The sequence below is a fragment of the Salmo salar genome, chromosome 14 (genome assembly GCF_965601325.2).
Source record: "Salmo salar chromosome 14, fSalSal1, whole genome shotgun sequence".
Lineage (NCBI taxonomy): Eukaryota > Metazoa > Chordata > Actinopteri > Salmoniformes > Salmonidae > Salmo > Salmo salar.
The window spans coordinates 97,685,281-97,711,097 of record NC_138304.1 but is presented as its reverse complement, the minus strand read 5'-3'; the positions used below and the strand labels follow the sequence as shown (position 1 = coordinate 97,711,097).

General features: G+C 46.8%; 1 protein-coding gene across 1 annotated transcript in view; it reads left to right on the top strand.

The window, feature by feature from the left end:
• Positions 1–25,817, top strand: part of znf704 (zinc finger protein 704) — a 95,994-nt gene that overhangs the window by 39,022 nt on the left and 31,155 nt on the right. The window contains exons 3-4 of the mRNA XM_045694933.2: positions 22,015–22,118; positions 25,439–25,689. Coding sequence (XP_045550889.1) covers positions 22,015–22,118; positions 25,439–25,689 — 355 coding nt within the window. The remainder of the gene's footprint in view (positions 1–22,014; positions 22,119–25,438; positions 25,690–25,817) is intronic.

Here is a 25,817-nt window from a genome sequence, read left to right as displayed (position 1 = left end):
TGTTGTATTAACATGTGGTGTTTCTGGTCCACCTCTGTGTTGTATTAACGTGTGGTGTTTCTGGTCCACCTCTGTGTTGTATTAACGTGTGGTGTTTCTGGTCCACCTCTGTGTTGTATTAACATGTGGTGTTTCTGGTCCACCTCTGTGTTGTATTAACATGTGGTGTTTCTGGTCCACCTCTGTGTTGTATTAACATGTGGTGTTTCTGGTCCACCTCTGTGTTGTATTAACATGTGGTGTTTCTGGTCCACCTCTGTGTTGTATTAACGTGTGGTGTTTCTGGTCCACCTCTGTGTTGTATTAACGTCTGGTGTTTCTGGTCCACCTCTGTGTTGTATTAACGTGTGGTGTTTCTGGTCCACCTCTGTGTTGTATTAACGTGTGGTGGCCTCATGCAGCTTGCTACTATCGCTCCCAGCCTCATGCCCCTCCCGGCCACATGCCCCTCCCAGCCTCATGCCCCTCCCGGCCTCATTCAGCTGCAGCTTGCTACGATGTCTTCCTCCTCAAGTAAGCAATGGAGTATGTTGGTCATGTGACTCAGTCAGCACTACAGCGCAGCCCTGCAGCATCTATGGGAGAGGTTGTGATTCTGTTACATGCTTTGAACGTTGGTCCCAATGGAACGAGAGAGGAGGGTGAGAGGAGAGGCAGAGGGGTTGTGGCCAGGGAGTGTTGAGACAAACTCTTGAGGGCTGCCTGCCTGGCCTACGTTTTACTATGGGAAAAGTCAAAGGGAGAGGGGGATACCTAGTCAGTTGTACAACTCAATGCATTCAACTGAAATATGTCTTCATGGGGTAATGGCATATTAGTCATGCTGCTGGAGTAACCAAAGGAGTGGTGATGGAAGGAGGGAAAGATGATGGCTTTGGCATTACCTCACAGCAAGCTGCTTGAAAATGTGTTTACCAGCACAGCATGAGCTGCTATGATGACTCTTTTTCTATTTCTCTCTCTTTTCTCTCATTCTGTTGTTCTCAGTCACCTCTCTCTGTTACTCTCTCTCTTTCTCTCTCTCTCTCTCTCTCTCTCTCTCTCTCTCTCTCATTCTGTTGTTCTCAGTCGCCTCTATCTCTTCGTTTTTGCCTCTCCCTCGCCATTCTCCTACCCTCTCTCCCACACTCTTTCTCCCTCTTGTTCTCGCTCACCTCTCTCTTTCTGACGGCTGTGTCTACCTGTCATGCCACCCCAGGAAATAAGTAATTCCTTTTCTCACTCACTCACAAAAACACCCGCGTGCACGCATGGACACATGGACACACACACACACACACACACACACACACACACACACACACACACACACACACACACACACACACACACACACACACAGTTTCCCACACTTTCTTCTATACAAACAGTGGTCGTGGTAGTGTAGAAAACGGTTTCCTTGTTGTTAAAGCAGAGGCCAGGGTAACGTTGTTGATTAAACCATGCAGGGCCCAGCCCCTTAGGCACTCCCTTCCGTCCCCAAGTTGACCCCTGTACGGAACAAACACAGACACGCTGAGTATTACCCCACTGGAGGGAAGGGCCAGGCCTGCTGCTCATAAGAAATACTGCTGGTCCTCTCGAAAACAATAAGAATAACACCAACACTCCTTCCTCCTTCCTTATCTCCTTCCTTATCTCCCTCCTCCTTCCTTATCTCCCTCCTCCTTCCTTACCTCCCTCCTCCTTCCTTCCTTACCTCCCTCCTTCCTTCCTTACCTCCCTCCTCCTTCCTTACCTCCCTCCTCCTTCCTTACCTCCCTCCTCCGTCCTTATCTCCCTCCTTCCTTCCTTCCTTCCTTACCTCCCTCCTCCTTCCTTACCTCCCTCCTCCTTCCTTATCTCCCTCCTTCCTTCCTTCCTTCCTTATCTCCCTCCTTCCTTCCTTATCTCGCTCTCTTTCTTCCTTTGTTTCCACTCACATATAATATTTTTCTGTGAGATGTTACTCCACCCCTGTGCTGTGCTGGAGAAAAACTCTCTCACACACACACACACACACACACACACACACCAATAACAACCCCCAACCCGTACACACACGTACAGAATCGCATCAAATTTTATTGGTCGCATACACGTGTTTAGCAGATGTTATGGCGGGTGTAGTGAAATGCTTGTGTTTCTAGCTCCAACAGAGCAGCAATATCTAACAAGTAATATCTAACAATTTCACAACAATACACACAAATCTAAGTAAAGGAATGGAATTAAGAATATATAAATATTTGGACGAGCAATGTCAGTGGCATAGACTAGATACAGTAGAATAGAATACAGTATATACAGATGAAGTCGGAAATTTAAATACACTTAGGTTGGAGTCATTAAAACTCGTTTTTCAACCACTCCACACATTTCTTGTTAACAAACTATAGTTTTGGCAAGTCGGTTAGGACATCTACTTTGTGCATAACACAAGAGATTTTTCCAACAATTGCTTACAGACAGATTATTTCACTTATAATTCAGAGTGTCAGACATTTACATACACTAAGTTGACTGTGCCTTTAAACAGCTTGGAAAATTCCAGAAAATGATGTCATGGCATTAGAAGCTTCTGATAGGCTAATTGACATAATTTGAGTCAATTGGAGGTGTACCTGTGGATGTATTTCAAGGCCTACCTTCAAACTCAGTGCCTCTTTGCTTGACATCATGGGAAAATCTAAAGAAATCAGCCAAGACCTCAGGAAATAAATTGTAGACCTCCACAAGTCTGGTTCATCCTGAAGGTACCACGTTCATCTGTACAAACAATAGTACACAAGTATAAACACCATGGGACCACGCAGCCGTCATACCGCTCAGGAAGGAGACGCGTTCTGTCTCCTAGAGATGAACATACGTTGGTGCCAAAGTGCCAATCGATCACAGAACAGCAGTAAAGGACCTTGTGAAGATGCTGGAGGAAACGGGTACAAAAGTATCTATATCCACAGTAGAACGAGTCCTATATCGACATAACCTAAAAGGCTGCTCAGAAAGGAAGAAGCCACTGCTCCAAAACCGCCATAAAATGCCAGACTACGGTTTGCAACTGCACATGGGGACAAAGATCATACTTTTTGGAGGAATGTCCTCTGGTCTGATGAAACAAAAAATATAACTGTTTTGCCATAATGACCATTGTTATTTTTCGAGGAAAAAGGGGGAGGCTTGCAAGCCGAAGAACACCATCCCAACCGTGAAGCACGGGGGTGGCAGCATCATGTTGTGGGGGTGCTTTGCAAAATAGATGGCATCATGAGGATGGAAAATTATGTGGATATATTGAAGCAACATCTCAAGACATCAGTCAGGAAGTTAAATCTTGGTCGCAAATGGGTCTTCCAAATGGACAATGACCCCAAGCATACTGCCAAAGTTGTGGCAAAATGGCTTAAGTACAACAAAATCAAGGTATTGGAGTGGCCGTCACAAAGCCCTGACCTCAATCCCATAGAAAATTTGGGGGCAGAACTGAAAAAGCGTGTGCGAGCAAAGGAGGCCTACCAATCTGACTCAGTTACACCAGCTCTGTCAGGAGGAATGGGACAAAATTCACCCAACTTATTGTGGGAAGCTTGTGGAAGGCTACCCGAAACGTTTGACCCAAGTTAAACAATTTAAAGGCAATGCTACCAAATACTAATTGAGTGTATGTAAACTTCTGACCCACTGGGAATATGATGAAAGAAATAAAAGCTGAAATAAATCATTCTCTCTACTATTATTCTGCCATTTCACATTCTTAAAATAATGTGGTGATCCTAACTGACCTAAGACGGGGAATTTTTACTAGGATTAAATGTCAGGAATTGTGAAAAACTGAGTTTAAATGTATTTGGCTAAGGTGTATGTAAACTACCAACTTCAACTGTACATATGCGATGAGTAATGCAAAATATGTAAACATTATTAAAGTGACTAGTGTTCCATTATTGAAGTGGCCAGTGATTTCAAGTCTATATATATATATATATATATATATAGGGCAGCAGCCTCTAATGTGTTAGTGATGACTGTTTAACAGTCTGATGGCCTTGAGATAGAAGCTGTTTTTCAGGTCTCTCGTTCTCAGCTTTGATGCACATGTACTGACCTCGCCTTCTGGATGATAGCGGGGTGAACAGGCAGTGGCTCGGTTGGTTGTTGTCCTTGATGATCGTTTTGGACTTCCTGTGACATCAGGTGCTGTAGGTGTCCTGGAGGGCAGGTAGTTTGCCCCCAGTGATGCGTTGGGTAGACTGCACCACCCTCTGGAGAGCCCTGCGGTTGCGGGCGGTGATACAGCCCGACAGGATGCTCTCAATTGTGCATCTGTAAAAGTTTGTCAGGGTTTTAGGTGCCAAGACAAATTTCTTCAGCCTCCTGAGGTTGAAGATGCGCTGTTGCGCCTTCTTCACCACACTGTCTGTGTGGGTGGACCATTTCAGTTTGTCAGTGATGTGTACGCTGAGAAACTTGAAGCTTTCCACCTTCTCCACTGCGTTCCTGTCGATGTGGATAGGGGGGTGCTCCCTCTGCTGTTTCCTGAAGTCCACAATCAGTTCCTTTGTTTTGTTGACGTTGAGTGAGAGGTTATTTTCCTGGCACCACACTCCCAGGGACCTAACCTCCTCCCTGTAGGCTGTCTCGTCATTGTTGGTAATCAGGCCTACTGTTGGTAATCAGGCAAACTTGATGATTGAGTTGGAGGTGTGCGTGGCCACGCAGTCATGGGTGAACAGGGAGTACAGGAGCAGGCTAGTGTGTGCGTGTGTGCGTGTGTGCGTGTGTGTTTAGGTGTGTGTGTGTGTGTTTAGGTGTGTGTGCGTGCGTGTGTGCTGTATGTTTCCTGTGAAAGCATCTTCTACCCTTTAAGTAAATCTATCCCCGTCGTCCCCCTCCGAGGTGTAATTGAGAAAGAGTATGGAGTTAAATTCATGTCATAAGTGTACAAGCATGTAAAGTATGATTAGCACATGTAAAGTATGAGTTGCACATGTAAAGTATGATTTGTGCCTGTATAACCAGTTTTGAAGTCGCAAAAAATATTAGCAAATGTAGTTTCTTTTGAGAATAAATTCAACAACACTAGCAAGCAGACAATGTGATGTGTGACTACAACAACACTAGCGAGCAGGTAATGTGATGTGTGACTACAACAACACTAGCGAGCAGGTAATGTGATGTGTGACTACAACAACACTAGCGAGCAGGTAACGTGATGTGTGAACAAATCCAATAAGATTTTGTGACTGGTGAATCTTCTTCTGTGAATCAAAACTACAGTTGACTGTTTGGAATATGTTTTGGCACTAATTTAGTGACCTTACTTTCCCAAAGGTTTTGTAGTTGTAAAAAATGTTGATTCGTTAGTAAGAGCTGCTATGCGTGGAACCAGTAGAGGAAAAACACCAGAGCTCTGGTGGGTGGGCTTTTTCTTCTGACCAGGGCTCGTCTTTGAAGCACGCTTTCCACTGTGCTAAATATGGATCAAATTAGTTGAAATGACTAAATGATATTGACAGAATTTGAAAGCAACAGCAAGGCGTTGGTGAGGAAGATGAATGAAATATTTTAAGTGTTTCCATATAGCGTAACCGCTACAAAGGTAATGCTAGATAGCATTAGAACCTTCTCTGGCTAGCTTGTATCTAGAGGTTTTTCATTGTGTAACAGAGCAGTGGGTCTAGCAACTTGTAATTTTGGTCGAATCTAACATTAGTTTAGAAAATGATTGTTTGCTCTGTGTATATGTGACCGACCGCCTTGATTCAGTCTTTTGTAGAAAATTTGAAATTGTGTTTTTTACATTGGATAAAAGCAACAGAGCTTCAAAATTGTATATCATACACTGAATTTGAGGAACAATGGAAAAGTAATTCTGCTTTGAAAGTTTAGAAACTTGTAACCTCACTTTTGAGAACATGGCCTTTGAATGTTTTGGTACCAACTGGAGAGCTTTTCTTTGTCTGCACCCATTCAGCATCGTTCACATCCTCTTAAGCTTTAGCCCGACCCATCTCTTTAAAGGTTGATCCGAGCTTTCTGTACTAACAGCAGTCAAGCACCCAAGCTAACTGGCTAACTTGCTAACCAGACACAAATGAGAGAACAGCTCACTCTGACCATTTTATTCGCCCTAGCAGAGCTGGCTAGGCTGTTTTTATGTTATCCAGAGCGTTGGTGACTGTAACTGTAGCAACAATTTAATTATGCTTTTTCGCCAATGTTTACTGACACCGGCCATATTCAACGGGTGTTGAGTGTTCGTAAATTCATCAGTTATTCAGCGCTCTGGCACGCTCTCGGAGCGTTCAGAGTGCACACTGGACACTCTGGCCGATGAGGTTTGATCTGAGCGTTCTGACCTTACAATGGCAATCAAGCACCCAAGCTAACTGGCTAACATTGGCTAGCTTGCTAGCTACTTCCAGACACAAATGAGAGAACACCCCACTCTAACCATTTTACTCGCCCTAGCAGAACTGGTTAGGCTGTTTTCATGTTATCCAGAGTGTTGGTGACTGTAACTGTGCTGCTGGCAACAATTTAATTATGCTTTTTTTGCCGACGTTTACTGACACCGGCCATATTCAACGGGTGTTCAGCGTTCGTAAATTCATCAGTTATTCTGCACTCTGGCACACTCAGATGAAAGTGCTCTGAAATCGGAGTAGATGGCCAGACTGAATTTACGAACACACCTGAAATGGTTACTTGCATACTTGCATACTTGATAAGACATGTAGCTCACTAGCTAGCTAGCTAGGTAAACAATGAACCATAATCCCAACTCATGACGTTACTACCCTGCATGAATCTGCAAGTAGCTAACCAATCAGGTTCAATGTTAGCTAGCTAACATTAGGCTATAACTAGCCAAACAAATTTCTCTTAGATACAAATAATAAGATCATACACGTAACATTAGCTAGCGAGCCAGCCAGCTCATGTTAGCTAGCTAGCTAACAGTACATTTTAACTTGAAATGAAAAGACTTTGTGTCAAAATTAGAAATGTAATATCTGAAAATGTAGCTTGCTAGACTATCTTACCTGTGATCTAAAATTGGAGTAGATTGCCAGAGCTAATTTACCAGCTACATCTATCAACAGTTGTTGCAGTGACATTCTATTGAAATGGATACTTGTATAGTGGAGTCTTTTGTCAAGACATGTAGCTACACATAAGGTTAGCTAGTGAGCCAACCAGCTAATGTTAGCTAGCTAGCTAACAGTATACTTTAACTTGAAATGAAAATGACTTTGTCAAAATTAGAAACGTGTAATATCTGAAAATGTAGCTAGCTAGACCCGTATACATCATGGTTGGACGATTCTCCCTGTCATGGATGCCATGGTTGACCTTTAGTTTAAAGATGTAATCAGGAGACCTGTGTTTTCTCCATCTCCTTAGCTATCATACTTTAATCCCACCTATTTCTAAACTCAGTCCTCCAGAAAGTGGAGAGCAACACTTATGCAGTTCCACTATGCAATATATATATATATATAAGCTGCGTTAGACAGGATTACCTACACATACTAACCCGCTCAAATAGACAGAAGCGTGCTATATGGCAGACCAATCCGAACTCATCTCTCGGGAAGTCCAGCCCACTCATTATCTCAGCCAATCATGGCTAGCAGGAAGGTTGCTCACTTTGTCTGTGGCAAAACCAACGAGGCTCGTAATGTAACAAATGTATTCGTATTTACAGATGGCATACAAGTTTGTTATTAAGGCACATGAAAGTTCATATGTTCCGGAAGGCATTCAAACGGCTCTCGTGTGAAGTAGTGACCCTAGTTTCCTGAAATGGATCACATATTTGGTGTGTAGTTGGTTGGTTTTGTTAGTTAACAAGCTGAGGTCTCTGCGCAAGTTGGCTAACGTTAGTTTGCTTGTTAGCAATGTTTTGAGGAGAAAAGGCTAGCTCCCTGTAGAATCAAGAGGGTATGGGGGAGAAGATTTAGATGTGCAGTTGCTTCAATCGGGGTGTTGCAGTAACCCAGACGAGATGACAGCAAACTACTACGGAGATGAAAAGGTGAGATCTCTCAGATTATATCTTACTTTAAATAGCTAGATGTCAATGTCGAGCCAATGCAAGGATGTACATTTTATTGATTTGCTATGAGCTGCTTTTCCTGAAAATGTCTATCTGATAGAGCTAGCTAGTTGTTATTGTTGTTCTAGTGCAATGCCCCTTTTAAGTGTTACAGCCACAACATCATGATCATGTAGTCATGCATCTGCAGACCAGCGAGGAGGAGAAATGCCTGCTTTGGGTGAGCTAGCTTGAACATCAATCAATTAGCTACCTATAATATCAGATAAACATTTCCTAGGAAAAGCATGGACAGAGCAAGCTGTCTGTAGTAACATTATTATTGGGTAAGCTCCTTCCTAGATGGCCATGTCCAGGGGTGACATTGGACAGGGACACAGTGTCTCCCAACCCCCTGGTCTCATGTGTAGAAGCTGTTATTGATAAAAGGGAATATTAATCATGATTACATAGAAAACATTGTTCCATGTATAATATACTGAGGGCTTGTGTTCATTTGAAAATGTAGTCTACTCCAGATCAGCTAAACGTTCACATTTGGAAAATAAGGATATACAACCCAAATACAACACTCACTGTTCTTGTTACAAATGCATGACTATTATCTCATGTTAATCAGGACAGCCCTGATCAACAGTCAAAGTGATTTATAGTTACTCAGCCTAAAGCAACAAAGAGTTAGCAATGCAGAGGAAGAAGCACAGTGACTACCTGGCTAAACTTGATCAACAGGGGGTCTGGTACAAGGTTGAACGCCCGGTGAAATCAGGCCAAGGGTCCATAACTGTAGTCGGAACGGCTAGGGACGACTAGGGACTCAGCTCCTCCGGGTCCGCTCAGGTCCCACCAGTCAATATAATTTGATTCATTACGATCTAAAAGTATAAACTGATCTAAGATCAGCACGCTTTGTGAATACGGGTCCAGATAAGACAAGCTGACCCTAGCCTCCTGACACATAAGCTATTGCAGAATAATTACTAGGGACTGAGACAGATTGGTTGGGAAACACTGTGTCCCCGTCCAATGTCACCTCTGGACAAGGCCATCTAGGAAGGAGCTTACCCAACCACTCTGAAGCAGTTGTTGTGTGGATAGCAAAGGCATCGGTGTGCTTAGCAGATCTGAAAGAGAGCCACACCATTATTTGAATGAGAATTTAGTCCACTTGACAATACAAACAAAATTCAGTATTCTTCATGCTGATGATTTGTACAAGGTGAGACAGATAGCAATACAGTACAAATAGATTAAAACATAATATGGAATGTCTCACAGATACAGATGATGTGCATGTGGTGGTTTCAAATAATACTGTTACTACCGATAGCTAGCTCTGTCCTTGCTTTTCCTAGAAAATGTTTATCTGATATTATAGGAAGCTAATTGTTGTTGTTCTAGCTAGCTCACACAAAGCAGACTTTTCTCCTCCTCGCTGGTCTGCAGACTACATGATCATGATGTTGTGGCTGTAACATTTAACGGGCACAACAACAACAACTACTACCTAGGCATATGAGAATAGACATTTTCAGGAAAAGCAGCTCATATAGGAAGCTAATAAAATGAATATCATTGCATTGGTTCAACATTGGCATCTAGCTAGCTCATCTCGCCTGGGCACTGCAGCAGCCAGGTGAAGCAACTGCATCCCCTCTTGTCTTGATTCTACAGGGAGCTAGCCTGTTCTCCTCAAAACAGTTTTAGCAAGCTAGCTAACGTTAGCCAACTTGAGCAGATATCTCAGCTTGCTAACTAGCAAAGCCAACTAATTACATACCAAATATACACAGAGCAAACAATTATTTTTCTAATGTTAGTCTCAACCAAATGACAAGTACATAGCTAGACCTATTGCTGATACACAACGTAAGAATCACTAGATACAGGCTAGCCAGAAGGCTCTAATGCTAGCTAGCTAGACAACCGGCCATATAATGGCAATAGAAAAGCATCGCTTTGTAGCGGTTATGCTATGTGGAAACACTTTTTAATTATTCTCTTCATCTTCCTCACCAAAGCCTTGTTGTAGCTTTCACATTCTGTTAATATCATTTAGCTAGCTTGCTATTCATTTTAAGGAATTTGATCCATATTTAGCATAGCATAAAGCGTGCTTCCAGACCGGAACCCTGTAAAACGTGAATGCACGTTCTAGAATGACCTCACCTTTACACCAGAGTTCCTGTTTTCCATGCTGCCTGCTTACAGAATTACAACTGCAAAACTTTTGGCACAGGTTTGTCGCAAAATCAGTGCCTAAACTCTGAGAGCACAGATTCGACATCTGCAAGTAGAGTTTTGATTCACAGAAGAAGATTCACCAGGCGCAAGTTTAGTAAATGAGTTGCATTCATTTTCAAATGTAGTTGAATGCTTGCAAATCTCATTTAATTTGTTCACATGTCAACTTACCTGTTTGCAAGTGTTTTGTAACTACAAAACTCAGTATACAGGTACAACTGATATTTTACATAATGCAAATCATACTTGACATGCTTGTATAATTAATGAATGATTCTAGCGCCATAAAAGAGCCCCCTCACACCACCTCTTCTCTTTCGGTCTGTATCGCTCTCCTGGGAGTGGGGATGTAGGGCGATAGAGGTGAATGTGTCTGTGTGTGTGTTTGTATCCGTCGGTATGAGTGTGTGACGGTTCTGTGTGTATTTTATATGATGTGTGTGGGCCATGTGAGTGTGTGTGTTTTGGGGGGGGCGTGTGTGTGCGTGCGTTTGTATGCGTCCAAGGAACCACAAGAGAGCGAGGGATAGAGTGACTGAGAGCGTGGTTCTCGCAGCGAGAAGCCGTGGAGGTCGTTATGACTCGCTTCAGCCTTTGTTCACATCATCGCGCCCTCCCCCCCTCCTAACCCCACCGCCTCAACCCCCCCTCCTAACCCCACCACCTCAACCCCCCTCCTAACCCCACCACCTCAACCCCCCTCCTAACCCCACCACCTCAACCCCCCCTCCTAACCCCACCACCTCAACCCCCTCCTAACCCCACCGCCTAAACCCCCTCCTAACCCCACCACCTCAACCCCCCTCCTAACCCCACCACCTCAACCCCCCCTCCTAACCCCACCGCCTCAACCCCCCTCCTAACCCCACCGCCTCAACCCCCCCTCCTAACCCCACCGCCTCAACCCCCCCTCCTAACCCCACCACCTCCCCCCCTCCTAACCCCACCACCCCATCCCCCCTCCTAACCCCACCACCCCATCCCCCCTCCTAACCCCACCACCTCAACCCCCTCCTAACCCCACCACCTCAACCCCCTCCTAACCCCACCACCTCAACCCCCCTCCTAACCCCACCACCTCAACCCCCCTCCTAACCCCACCACCTCAACCCCCCCTCCTAACCCCACCACCCCACCACCCCATCCCCCCTCCTAACCCCACCACCCCATCCCCCCTCCTAACCCCACCACCCCATCCCCCCTCCTAACCCCACCACCTCAACCCCCTCCTAACCCCACCACCTCAACCCCCCTCCTAACCCCACCACCTCAACCCCCCTCCTAACCCCACCGCCTCAACCCCCCCTCCTAACCCCACCACCTCAACCCCCCCTCCTAACCCCACCACCTCAACCCCCCTCCTAACCCCACCACCTCAACCCCCCTCCTAACCCCACCGCCTCAACCCCCCCTCCTAACCCCACCACCTCAACCCCCCCTCCTAACCCCACCACCTCAACCCCCCTCCTAACCCCACCACCTCAACCCCCCTCCTAACCCCACCACCTCAACCCCCCTCCTAACCCCACCACCTCAACCCCCCCTCCTAACCCCACCACCCCACCACCCCATCCCCCCTCCTAACCCCACCACCCCATCCCCCCTCCTAACCCCACCACCCCATCCCCCCTCCTAACCCCACCACCTCAACCCCCTCCTAACCCCACCACCTCAACCCCCCTCCTAACCCCACCACCTCAACCCCCCTCCTAACCCCACCGCCTCAACCCCCCCTCCTAACCCCACCACCTCAACCCCCCCTCCTAACCCCACCACCTCAACCCCCCTCCTAACCCCACCACCTCAACCCCCCTCCTAACCCCACCGCCTCAACCCCCCCTCCTAACCCCACCACCTCAACCCCCCCTCCTAACCCCACCACCTCAACCCCCCTCCTAACCCCACCACCTCAACCCCCCTCCTAACCCCACCGCCTCAACCCCCCCTCCTAACCCCACCACCTCAACCCCCCCTCCTAACCCCACCACCTCAACCCCCCTCCTAACCCCACCACCTCAACCCCCCTAGTGTGATCTATCAGGGGAACTGAGTAGTGTTTTCTCTCTCTTTCCATCTCTGTAGACTTCTGTAAACACTAGAGTAGACTGTACACACACACACACAGAGACAGACAGATACACTTATACAAATACACATAAACACAGACACGCAAAAACACACCGCTAAACACACTTCCTCTAATAAAAGATGTGGAGATCACACAGGAAATTGAATGAAAAACATGCCCATATTGCTTTTAGCCTCACAATGCTTGCTCTTTCTCTCGCTCTTTCTCTCTCTTTCTCTTTCTGTCTCTCTCTTTCTGTCTCTCTCTCTTTCTGTCTCTCGCTCTCTTTCTGTCTCACTCTCTCTGTCTCACTCTCTCTGTCTCGCTCTCTCTGTCTCGCTCTCGCTGTCTCGCTCTCTCTGTCTCTGACTCTCTCTCTCTCTCTCTCTCTCCCTCTCTGTCTCCCTCTCTCTTTCTGTCTCTCTCTCTCTCTCTGTCTCGCTCTCTCTGTCTCGCTCTCTGTCTCGCTCTCTCTGTCTCTGACTCTCTCTCTCTCCCTCTCTCTGTCTCCCTCTCTCTGTCTCCCTCTCTCTTTCTGTCTCGCTCTCTTTCTGTCTCGCTCTCTTTCTTTCTCTGTCTCATTCTCTTTCTCTCTGTCTCTCTCTCTGTCTTGCTCTCTCTCTCTGTCTTGCTCTCTCGCGTTCACTCGCTCACTCTCTTTCGCTCTGTCTGTCTCGCTCTCTCTGTTTCGCTCTCTCTGTCTCGCTCTTTCTGTCTCGCTCTTTCTGTCTCGCTCTCTCTGTCTCGCTCTCTCTGTCTCGCTCTCTCTTGCTCGCTCTCTCGCTCTCGCTCTCTTGCTCTCTCTTGCTCGCTCTCTCTTGCTTGCTCTCTCGCTCTCGCTCTCTTGCCCTCTCTTGCTCGCTCTCTCTTGCTCACTCTCTCGCTCTCTTGCTCTCTTGCTCTCTCGCTCTCACTCTTCCCTAGAGTGATCAGTGAGAGGAAGCAGTGTGATCGCACCACCACCTGCTCTGTCTAAAAAGATTTGTGCCGCAGCAGCTCTAGCCGGCGTTGAGATATTTGGGTCAAAGAGCACAGTTGGGTGGGCTGGCCTTTTTCTCCAAGGTTTCTGTGGCCTGTGAAAATGGAAATCTCCCATTTTCTGTTGGCCGCTACGGTATACATCACCTCCAGAGAGCGTGAGTGAGAGGGAAACATTGAGAGAGAAAATACATCCACAGACCGAATCAGACAATGGAGAAAGAGAAACGGCTAGAGAGAGAAACACTCACAGAGGGATATATATATATATATATATATATATGCCACAGACAGAACTAGAGAGAGCGAGAGTGAGACAGAGAGCAGCATATGGGTTAGTAGTGTTAGGTTGTAATTACCAGAGTAAGAACTCGACGGACACTGTGAAAGATTAACCAAGTTTATTATTCCCAGAGGATCGAACAGCTGAATCGACAAAACATGTTTACAATAGTGGCGGTATGTGTAGCCCACTTTGGGTGGAGTCTCCTGATTCTTTTTGAACATAGTTTCCTGCCTAGCACTAAAGATACTAAGTGATACGGGCAATAAACTTTTCCTTCTCCCTTAACGTGACCTGAACTGACCTCGACCCCCCCCCATCACTAATCCATGACTCGCTCCATTTATCAATGCCTGCCACATATGATCGCTTTCCCTGCACTCAGTACATTCCAAGTTTAATTGCACCCACCTTATACCTTCCTCCTACAGATAACCATTCACTTCTGGTGTAGACCCTCTAAATCATAGCACTCAATATTTCAATAGATTACCTGATAATTAACTCTATTTCAAGTTTAATAGTTAGAACCCAGAATCCATCAGTAGGCAGTCACGTGATACACCAGACCGACAGCCAGAGTGGAGCTCTGTGTGTCTGTGTTGGACTACTCTATGGCTACATCACAGTGGAGCTCTGTGTTGATCTACTCTATGGCTACGTCACAGTGGAGCTCTGTGTTGGTCTACTCTATGGCTACATCACAGTGGAGCTCTGTGTTGATCTACTCTATGGCTACGTCACAGTGGAGCTCTGTGTGTCTGTGTTGATCTACTCTATGGCTACGTCACAGTGGAGCTCTGTGTGTCTGTGTTGGTCTACTCTATGGCTACGTCACAGTGGAGCTCTGTGTGTCTGTGTTGGTCTACTCTATGGCTACGTCACAGTGGAGCTCTGTGTGTCTGTGTTGGTCTACTCTATGGCTACGTCACAGTGGAGCTCTGTGTGTCTGTGTTGGTCTACTCTATGGCTACGTCACAGTGGAGCTCTGTGTGTCTGTGTTGGTCTACTCTATGGCTACATCACAGTGGAGCTCTGTGTTGGTCTACTCTATGGCTACGTCACAGTGGAGCTCTGTGTTGGTCTACTCTATGGCTACGTCACAGTGGAGCTCTGTGTTGGTCTACTCTATGGCTACGTCACAGTGGAGCTCTGTGTTGGTCTACTCTATGGCTACGTCACAGTGGAGCTCTATGTTGGTCTACTCTATGGCTACGTCACAGTGGAGCTCTATGTTGGTCTACTCTATGGCTACGTCACAGTGGAGCTCTGTGTGTCTGTGTTGGTCTACTCTATGGCTACGTCACAGTGGAGCTCTGTGTGTCTGTGTTGATCTACTCTATGGCTACATAACAGTGGAGCTCTGTGTTGATCGACTCTATGGCTACGTCACAGTGGAGCTCTGTGTGTCTGTGTTGATCTACTCTATGGCTACATCACAGTGGAGCTCTGTGTTGATCTACTCTATGGCTACGTCACAGTGGAGCTCTGTGTTGATCTACTCTATGGCTACGTCACAAATGGAACCCTATTTCCTATATAAAGAGCTACTTTTCTAAAGTATTGCACTGTGTAGGGAATAGGGTGCCGTGTGTTTGCGTGTGTGCGTGCGTGCGTGCGCGTGCGTGCGTGTGTGTGTGCATGTGCGCGAGTGGAGGAGGGAGGGAGGATTTGGCCGGCTGCCAGACACTGTGTGATGGTCGGGGCGCCTCAAGCTTCTCCCAGACTGACCTACAGTAACCCTCTGGTTCTCCTGCTGTACAGTAATAGCTGGTGGGTATCACCACACACACACAGCCCTCGTCCATGGATTCATTCTTACTCTAGTGAAACAGACATTTCTGCTTTTGGAAATGTGTTTTCTCTGTGGAGTGGTCTGTTGACCTCTCTTCCCGCGAAGGAGAAAATATACTGATGATAATCAAAGTGTAATTTACTGCTAACCATCACATGAATCATCCCAGCCTGCAGTCCTTTCAAAGAGAAACTGAAGCGTTTCTATCTGCCTGTTTCCTCAGATGGGCTGTATTTCAGTTCTGGAGAGCTAGCTAACATTCAGCAGCACGCTGTAAGATAAACGTTGAAAGATATTTAAATCCCCAAGGCTATGAGTTTCACTTGTTGTTGGCTGTGAAAGTTTTACACAGGAAAAAACATGCCCATATTTCTTTCTCTCGCTGTCTCTGTCTCTGTCTGTCTCTGTCTGTCTGTCTGTCTGTCTGTCTGTCTGTCTGTCTGTCTGTCTGTCTGTCTGTCTGTCTGTCTGTCTGTCTGTCTGTCTGTCTGTCTGTCTGTCTGTCTGCTGTCTGCTGTCTCTGTCTCTGTCTCTGTCTCTGTCTCTGTGCTGGGCTGTCTCTGGGACAGGGCTGGAGCTGGGACAGGGAACAGAGGGGGAGGCGGGGGCAGGCTGCAGGGTGGCTCCTCATTAAATCATTAAAGACAAAATCACAGATGTCTGGGGAGTGGGAAGGAGGGCAGGTATTGGTTTCTCTGAGATGAACACATTGTCTTTATCTGGAACACATCTCTGCCACCTGCAGAAGAGAAAAATCCCATTGTGTCTGATAGGAGGCTGTTTAATGTCCTTCATGTGGGTTTGCACGAGGTATCTGATTTATAGTCCATTATTCAGGAGGAAATGAGCGTCATAGGCCAGGGACTGTAATAAACGATGAGTCGCCCTGCTTTATACCCACATCAGAGAGACTGGGGAGCCCCTCTACACTCTATCCTTTCACTGGACCCCCTACACCTCCGCTGGACCCCCCCTCTACACTCTATCCTTTCACTGGATCCCCCTACACCTCCGCTGGACCCCCCCACCCCCCGCTGGACCCCCCCGTCCCCCCGCTGGACCCCCCCCTCTACACCTCCGCTGGACCCCCCCCTCTACACCTCCGCTGGACCCCCCCCCCCCCTCTACAGCTCCGCTGGACCCCCCCAGTACCCCTCCGCTGGACCCCCCCTCTACCCCTCCGCTGGACCCCCCCTCTACACCTCTGCTGAACCCCCCCCTACCCCTCCGCTGGACCCCCCCTCTACACCTCCGCTGGACCCCCCCCTCTACCCCTCCGCTGGACCCCCCCTCCACACCTCCGCTGAACCCCCCCAGTACCCCTCCGCTGGACCCCCCCTCTACCCCTCCGCTGGACCCCCTCTACACCTCCGCTGGACCCCCCCTCTACACCTCCGCTGAACCCCCCCAGTACCCCTCTGCTGGACCCCCCCTCTACACCTCCGCTGGACCCCCCTCTACACCTCCGCTGGACCCCCCCCTACACCTCTGCTGGACCCCCCCTCTACACTTCCGCTGAACCCCCCCCAGTACCCCTCCGCTGGAGCTCCTCTCTACTCTCAGCCCAACTCATTTTAGACGTGTGGAAAGGATCTAAGAGACTAGTGTCATTAGTGTCGTTGTTTTAAACTGGAAACATCCCGAGCTGGGAAGGGGCTGGAGCTGGGACAGGGGCTGGAGCTGGGACAGGGGCGGGCTGGAGCTGGGACAGGGGCTGGAGCTGGGAGGGCGAGCGGGCGGGGCTGGAGCTGGGAAGGGGCTGGAGCTGGGACAGGGGCTGGAGCTGGGAAGGGGCGGAGCGGCGGGGCTGGGCGGGAGGGCGGGACGGGGCTGGAGCTGGGAAGAGGCTGGGACAGGGGCTGGAGCTGGGATGGGGCTGGGACGGGGGCTGGAGCTGGGAAGAGGCTGGGACGGGAGCTGGGACGGGGCTGGAGCTGTGACGGGGCTGGAGCTGGGACAGGGGCTGGAGCTGGGAAGAGGCTGGAGCTGGGAAGAGGCTGGGACGGGGGCTGCAACTGGGACGGGGGCTGGAGCTGGGAAGAGGCTAGAGCTGGGAAGAGGCTGGGACGGGGGCTGGAGCTGGGACGGGGCTGGAGCTAGGAAGAGGCTGGGACGGGGGCTGGAGCTGGGACAGGGCTGGAGCTAGGAAGGGGCTGGAGCTGGGAAGAGGCTGGGACGGGGCTGGAGCTGGGAAGAGGCTGGGACAGGGCTGGAGCTGGGACGGGGCTGGGACGGGGCTGGAGCTGGGAAGAGGCTGGGACGGGGGCTGGAGCTGGGATGGGGCTGGAGCTGGGAAGGGGCTGGAGCTAGGAAGGGGCTGGAGCTGGGACGGGGCTGGAGATGGAGCTGGGAAGGGGCTGGAGATAGGACGGGGCTGGAGCTGGGAAGGGGCTGAGACAGGAGCTGGGACAGGGGCTGGAGCTGGGAAGAGGCTGGAGCTGGGAAGAGGCTGGAGCTGGGAAGGGGCTGGAGCTGGGAAGAGGCTGGAGCTGGGAAGAGGCTGGGACGGGGGCTGGAGCTGGGACGGGGCTGGAGCTAGGAAGGGGCTGGAGCTGGTACAGGGGCTGGAGCTAGGAAGGGGCTGGAGCTGGGAAGAGGCTGGGACAGGGCTGGAGCTGGGACAGGGAACAGAGGGGGAGGCGGGGGCAGGCTGCAGGGTGGCTCCTCATTAAATCATTAAAGACAAAATCACAGATGTCTGGGGAGTGGGAAGGGGGGCAGGTATTGGTTTCTCTCTCTCTCTCCCTCTTCTCCCCCACCCTCTCTTTCTCACTCTCTCTTGGATTGCCTTTGTCCCAACACCCCTCCAACCCTACTAAGCTATTTGTCTTATAGAGTTTAACAGTCAGTCAGCCACAAGAAAGTTGATAGCACGTCTGTCTGTCTGTCTGGTGGAACAGTGTAAGTGCAACAGATGTTAACAGACTACAGACTAGAGGTCAACCGATTAATCGGAATGGCCGATTAATTAGGGCCGATTTTAAGTTTCCATAACAATCGGTAATCGGTATTTTTGGCTGCCGATTTCAAAAAATAAAAAAATAAAAAATGTAATGTATTTTTTATTATTATTTTTTTAAGTAATATTTTTTAACTAGGCAAGTCAGTTAAGAACACATTCTTATTTTCAATGACGGCCTAGGAACGACAGATTTTTACCTTGTCAGCTTGGGGATTCAATCTTGCAACCTTACGGTTAACTAGTCCAACGCTCTAACCACCTGCTTTACATTGCACTCCACGAGGAGCCTGCCTGTTACGCGAATGCAGTAAGAAGCCAAGGTAAGTTGCTAGCTAGCGTTAAACTTATATTATAAAAAATAATCAATCAATCAATCATAATCACTAGTTAACTACACATGGTTGATGATATTACTAGTTTATCTAGCCTGTCCTGCGTTGCATATAATCGATGCAGTGCGCATTCGCGAAAAAGGACTGTCGTTGCTCCAACTTGTACCTAACCATAAACATCAATGTCTTTCTTAAAATCAATACACAAGTATATATTTTAAACCTGCATATTTAGTTAATATTGCCTGCTAACATGAATTTCTTTTAACTAGGGAAAATGTGTCACTTCTCTTGCAACAGAGTCAGGGTATATGCAACAGTTTGGGCCGCCTGGCTCGTTGCGAACTAATTTGCCAGAATTGTACGTAATTATGACATAACATTGAAGATTGTGCAATGTAACAGTAATATTTAGATTTAGGGATGCCACCCGTTAGATAAAATACGGAACGGTTCCGTATTTTACTGAAAGAATAAACGTTTTGTTTTCGAGATGATAGTTTCCGGATTCGACCAGATGAATGACCTAAGGCTCGTATTTCTGTGTGTTATTATATTAGAATTAAGTCTATGATTTGATATTTGATAGAGCAGTCTGACTGAGCGGTTGTAGGCAGCAGCAGGCTCGTAAGCATTCATTCAAACAGCATTTTCATGCGTTTTGCCAGCAGCCTTTCGCAATTCTTCAAGCATTGCGCTGTTTATGACTTCAAGCCTATCAACTCCCAAGATTAGGCTGGTGTAACCGATGTGAAATGGCTAGCTAGTTGGGGGTGCGCGCTAATAGCGTTTCAAACGTCACTCGCTCTGAGACTTGGAGTAGTTGTTCCCCTTGCTCTACATGGGTAACGCTGCTTCGAGGGTGGCTGTTGTCGATGTGTTCCTGGTTCGAGCCCAGGTAGGAGGGAGGAGAGGGACGGAAGCTATACTGTTACACTGGCAATCATAAAGTGCCTATAAGAACATCCAATAGTCAAAGGTATATGAAATACAAATCATATAGAGAGAAATAGTCCAATAATTCCTATTATAACTACAACCTAAAACTTCTTACCTGGGAATATTGAAGACTCATGTTAAAAGGAACCACCAGCTTTCATATGTGCTCATGTTCTGGGCAAGGAACTTAAACGTTAGCTTTTTTACATGGCACATATTGCACTTTTACTTTCTTCTCTAACACTTTGTTTTTGCATTATTTAAACCAAATTGAACATGTTTCATTATTTATTTGAGGCTAAATTGATAGTATTTATGTATTATATTAAGTTAAAATAAGTGTTCATTCAGTATTGTTGTAATTGTCATTATTACAAATAAATAAAAGTATCGGCCGATTAATTGGTATCGGCTTTTTTGGTCCTCCAATAATCGGTATCGGTATCAGCGTTGAAAAATCAGAATTGGCCGACCTCTACTACAGACAGACTGCTTCCCTCTGGCTGACGGTCATACCCTCTTCAGCTCTGGTTCTGTCCGTCAACATATACCCTCTCCAGCTCTGGTTCTGTCCGTCAACATATACCCTCTCCAGCTCTGGTTCTGTCTGTCAACACATACCCTCTCCAGCTCTGGTTCTGTCCGTCAACATATACCCTCTCCAGCTCTGGTTCTGTCCGTCAACATATACCCTCTCTAGCTCTGGTTCTGTCCGTCAACATATACCCTCTCCAGCTCTGGTTCTGTCCGTCAACATATACCATCTCCAGCTCTGGTTCTGTCCGTCAACATATACCCTCTCCAGCTCTGGTTCTGTCCGTCAACATATACCCTCTCCAGCTCTGGTTCTGTCCGTCAACATATACCCTCTCCAGGTCTGGTTCTGTCTGTCAACATATACCCTCTCCAGCTCTGGTTTTGTCCGTCAACATATACCCTCTCCAGCTCTGGTTCTGTCCGTCAACATATACCCTCTCCAGCTCTGGTTCTGTCTGTCAACACATACCCTCTCCAGCTCTGGTTCTGTCCGTCAACATATACCCTCTCCAGCTCTGGTTCTGTCCGTCAACATATACCCTCTCTAGCTCTGGTTCTGTCCGTCAACATATACCCTCTCCAGCTCTGGTTCTGTCCGTCAACATATACCATCTCCAGCTCTGGTTCTGTCCGTCAACATATACCCTCTCCAGCTCTGGTTCTGTCCGTCAACATATACCCTCTCCAGCTCTGGTTCTGTCCGTCAACATATACCCTCTCCAGCTCTGGTTCTGTCCGTCAACATATACCCTCTCTAGCTCTGGTTCTGTCCGTCAACATATACCCTCTCCAGCTCTGGTTCTGTCCGTCAACATATACCCTCTCCAGCTCTGGTTCTGTCCGTCAACACATACCCTCTCCAGCTCTGGTTCTGTCCGTCAACACATACCCTCTCCAGCTCTGGTTCTGTCCGTCAACACATACCCTCTTCAGCTCTGGTTCTGTCCGTCAACACATACCCTCTTCAGCTCTGGTTCTGTCCGTCAACACATACCCTCTTCAGCTCTGGTTCTGTCCGTCAACATATACCCTCTCCAGCTCTGGTTGTGTCCGTCAACATATACCCTCTCCAGCTCTGGTTCTGTCTGTCAACATATACCCTCTCCAGCTCTGGTTCTGTCCGTCAACATATACCCTCTCCAGCTCTGGTTGTGTCCGTCAACATATACCATCTCCAGCTCTGGTTCTGTCTGTCAACATATACCCTCTCCAGCTCTGGTTGTTGGTTTGAACCACGTCTAGGCTTTAGCTCAATGGGTTCATAGTGTTGTGGGGTTCAGCAGACCGGGGTCTGGTCTTCTGAAGAGACGGGTTGTTAGTGTGTTTAGTGGATTGGTATAATTTGATGCTTTCATTAATGGATACTGGCCCCTATTAAAGCAAAGCCTTCAGCCTTGAACACTGACAATGTATTTTAGAATGTAGCATCGATGCCACACTGATCACAGCACCGTTCAGCAATCAAACTGACATTTTTTTCTCAGGGTTCTGTTGGGAGTACTGTGTGTGTGTGTAGTGCCACAGTACCTATGTAGTACCTATGTAGTACCACATGACCTATGTAGGCATTTTTTGCAGATTCTCTTATCCAGAGTGAGTTACAGTAGTGAGTGCAAGCATTTTCAAATGTTTGTACTGGTCCCCCGTGGGAATCAAACCGACAAACTCTGGCATTGCAAGCGCCATGCTCTACCAACTGAGCCACATGGGACCAGAGTGCTTTGGGCCAGAGCTGTATATGAGGCCATTTTGGACATGATGCCACATTATCTGTTTGTTGTTGTTGTGTTTTCATGCCCAGTAATATTCTCTGTTTGTTGGTGTTGTTTTAACAGGAAGTCAGAGGAGGAAGTGGACATGGAGAAGGTGACAGCTGCCATGGTTCTGACCAGCCTGTCCAGCAGTCCGCTGGTCAGGAGCCCTCCCGTCAAAGTCAGTGGTGAGTCAACCAAACATGTTTTTATTTATTTATCCTTTTTTTATACAGGTGATCACACTGAGATTAAGAAACTCTGTTACAAGGGAGTTTTGTCCCAAGACGGCAACAATCCAACATTTGATAGAGCAAACAGTTGCCTGAGAGCTAGCGTCTGAACGTGTTGTATTGCTGCACTCTGAACGAACTGACAAAGGAAGTTCTTTTTGTTAAACCATTTCCTGTTTCATATGCATTATTCCTTTGCTGAGGTTAGGTCATGACTCATGATGATGATGTGGACTAGTGCAGCTGTAGAGATGGAAACGACGTATCTCTGAGTGCAGCGTTTCCCACCAAGTGAAGCTGAGTGTTGTCTTTGATCGCTCGTCTACATCTTCAACTTGTGATTGAATTTGAATTATTGAGTGGGTTACCACTGTGAAATCTAAAAGAGACTTCCTCTTCATCTGCTATAATGTACATGTATATGAATCACAAGGCCTCTAAACTAAGTCCCTGGAGTGAATCAACTATAAAATTGGGTCTTGTTTGTTTGACCACTCAAAACAATTGGAAACATTCATAGTCAATGCAGCTGGAAATCACTATGTGTTTGAGTTGGTACTGTTAGATGCATTTGTTTCTGATGCATATGATGGTCCCAGGTAGGGTTGTAAAGGAGGGTTTTATTACTGATGGGTCTCAGGTAGGTAGGGTTATAAATGTGGGTTTATTACTGATGGTAGTGGTTTTAGAGCCCGCAGAGAACAAATGTAGCTGTTTTAATGCAAATTTGCTCTAATTCTACACATGTTGCCATGGATACACTACTGTTCAACAGTTTGGGATCACTTACAGTTGAAGTCAGACGTTTACATACACTTAGGTTGGAGTCATTAAAACTAGTTTTTCAACCACTTCACAAATTTCTTGTTAACAAACTATAGTTTTGGCAAGTCGGTTAGGACATCTACTTTGTGCATGACACAAGTATTTTTCCAACAATTGTTTCCAGATGATTTCACTTATAATTCACTGTATTACAATTCAAGTGTGTCAGAAGTTTACATACACTAAGTTGACTGTGCCTTTAAACAGCTTGGAAAATTCCAGAAAATGATGTCATGGCTTTAGAAGCTTCTGATGGGCTAATTGACATAATTTTAGTCAATTGGAGGTGCACCTGTGGATGTATTTCAAGGCCTACCTTCAAACTCAGTGCCTCTTTGCTTGACATCATGGGAAAATCAAAAGAAATCAGCCAAGACCTCAGAAAAAACATTGCAGACCTCCACAAGTCTGGTTCATCCTTGGGAGCAATTTCCAAACTCCTGAAGGTACCACGTTCATCTGTACAAACAATAGTATGCAAGTATAAACACCATGGGACCACGCAGCCATCATACCGCTCAGGAAGGAGATGCGTTCTGTCTCCTAGATATGAACGTACTTTGGTGCGAAAAGTGCAAATCAATCCCAGAACAACAGCAAAGGACCTTGTGAAGATGCTGGAGGAAACAGGTACAAAAGTATCTATATCCACAGTAAAACGAGTCCAATATCGAAATAACCTGAAAGGCCGCTCAGCAAGGAAGAAGCCACTGCTCAAATACCGCCATAGAAAAACCAGACTACGGTTTGCAACTGCACATGGGGACAAAGATCTTACTTTTTGGAGAAATGTCCTCTGGTTTGATGAAACAAAAATATAACTGTTTGGAGGAAAAAGTTATGTTATGTCGTTATGTTTGGAGGAAAAAGGGGGAGGCCTGCAAGCCGAAGAACACCATCCCAACCGTGAAGCACGGGGGTGGCAGCATCATGTTGTGGGGGTGCTTTGCTGCAGGAGGGTCTGGTGCACTTCACAAAATAGATGGCATCATGAGGCAGGAAAATTATGTGGATATATTGAAGCAACATCTCAAGACATCAGTAAGGAAGTTAAAGCTTGGTCGCAAATGGGTCTTCCATATGGAAAATGACCCCAAGCATACCTCCAAAGTTATGGCTTAAGGACAACAAAGTCAAGGTATTGGAGTGGCCATCACAAAGCCCTGACCTCAATCCTATAGAACATTTGTGGGCAGAACTGAAAAGGCGTGTGCGAGCAAGGAGGCAAACCTGACTCAGTTACAGCAGCTCTGTCAGGAGGAATGGGCCAAAATTCACCCAACTTATTGTGGGACGCTTGTGGAAGGCTTCCCGAAACGTTTGACCCAAGTTAAACAATTTAAAGGCAATGCTACCAAATACTAATTGAGTGTGTGTAAACTTGGAATGTGATGAAAGAAATAAAAGCTGAAATAAATAATTCTCTCTAATATTTTTCTGACATTTCACATTCTTAAAATAAAGTGGTGATCCTAACTGACCTAAGACAGGGAATTTCTACTAGGATTCAATGTCAGGAATTGTGAAAAACTGAGTTTAAATGTATTTGGCTAAGGTGTATGTAAACTTCCGACTTCAACTGTTGAAATTTACTTGTTTTTGAAAGAAAAGCATCCATTAAAATAACATAACATTTATCATAAATTCAGTGTAGACATTGTTAATGTTGTAAATGACTATTGTAGCTGGAAATGGCAGATTTTTTATGGAATATCTACATAGGCGTACAGAGGCCAATTATCATCAACCATCCCTCCTGTGTTCCAATGGCACGTTGTGTTAGCTAAGTTTATCATTTTAAAAGGCTAATTGATCATTAGAAAACTCTTTTGCAATTATGTTAGCACAGCTGAAAACGGTTGTGTTGATTAAAGAAGCCTTAAAACTGGCCTCCTTTAGACTAGTTGAGTATCTGGTGCATCAGCATTTGTGGGTTCAATTACAGGCTCAAAATGGCCAGAAACAAATAACTTTCTTCTGAAACTCATCAGTCTATTCTTGTTCTGAGAAATTAAGGTTATTCCATGCGAGAAATTGCTAAGAAACTGAAGATCTCGTACAATGCTGTGTACTACTCCCTTCACAGAACAGCACAAACTGGCTCTAACCAGAATAGAAAGAGGAGTGGGAGGCCCCGGTGCACAACTGAGCAAGAGGACAAGTACCGTAGAGTGTCTAGTTTGAGAAACAGACGCCTCACAAGTCCTCAACTGGCCGCTTCATTAAATAGTTCGCGGAAAACACCAGTCTCAACGTCAACAGTGAAGAGGCGACTCCGGGATGCTGGCCTTCTAGGCAGAGTTGCAAAGAAAAAGCCATATCTCAGACTGGCCAATAGAAATAAAATATTAAGTTGGGAAAAAGAACACAGACACTGGACAGAGGAACTCTGCAGTAAATAAAAATGAAGTTTGAATACTTTTCTGACCTTGTCTCTCTCACCCCTCCAGAGTGTCTGAATAGCTCGTGGAAGGACAGCGGTGGAGGCTTCACCCCGTCCAGTTACAGCAGTAGTGGCTATTGGAGCTGGAGTGGCCCTAGTGACCAGTCCAACCCGTCCACCCCCTCCCCACCGCTCTCCGCAGACAGCTTCAAGCCTTTCCGTATGCCCAGCATCAACGGCCCGCCCCCCGACGACGCCATCGACGAACAGGATGGCAGCAGCCTGCTCTTCGACGAGCCAATCCCACGCAAGCGCAAGGTGGGTAGAAAGATTTAATTGAACCATCTACATTTACATTACATTTAAGTCATTTAGCAGACGCTCTTATCCAGAGCGACTTACAAAATGGTGCATTCACCTTATGATATCCAGTGGAACAACCACTT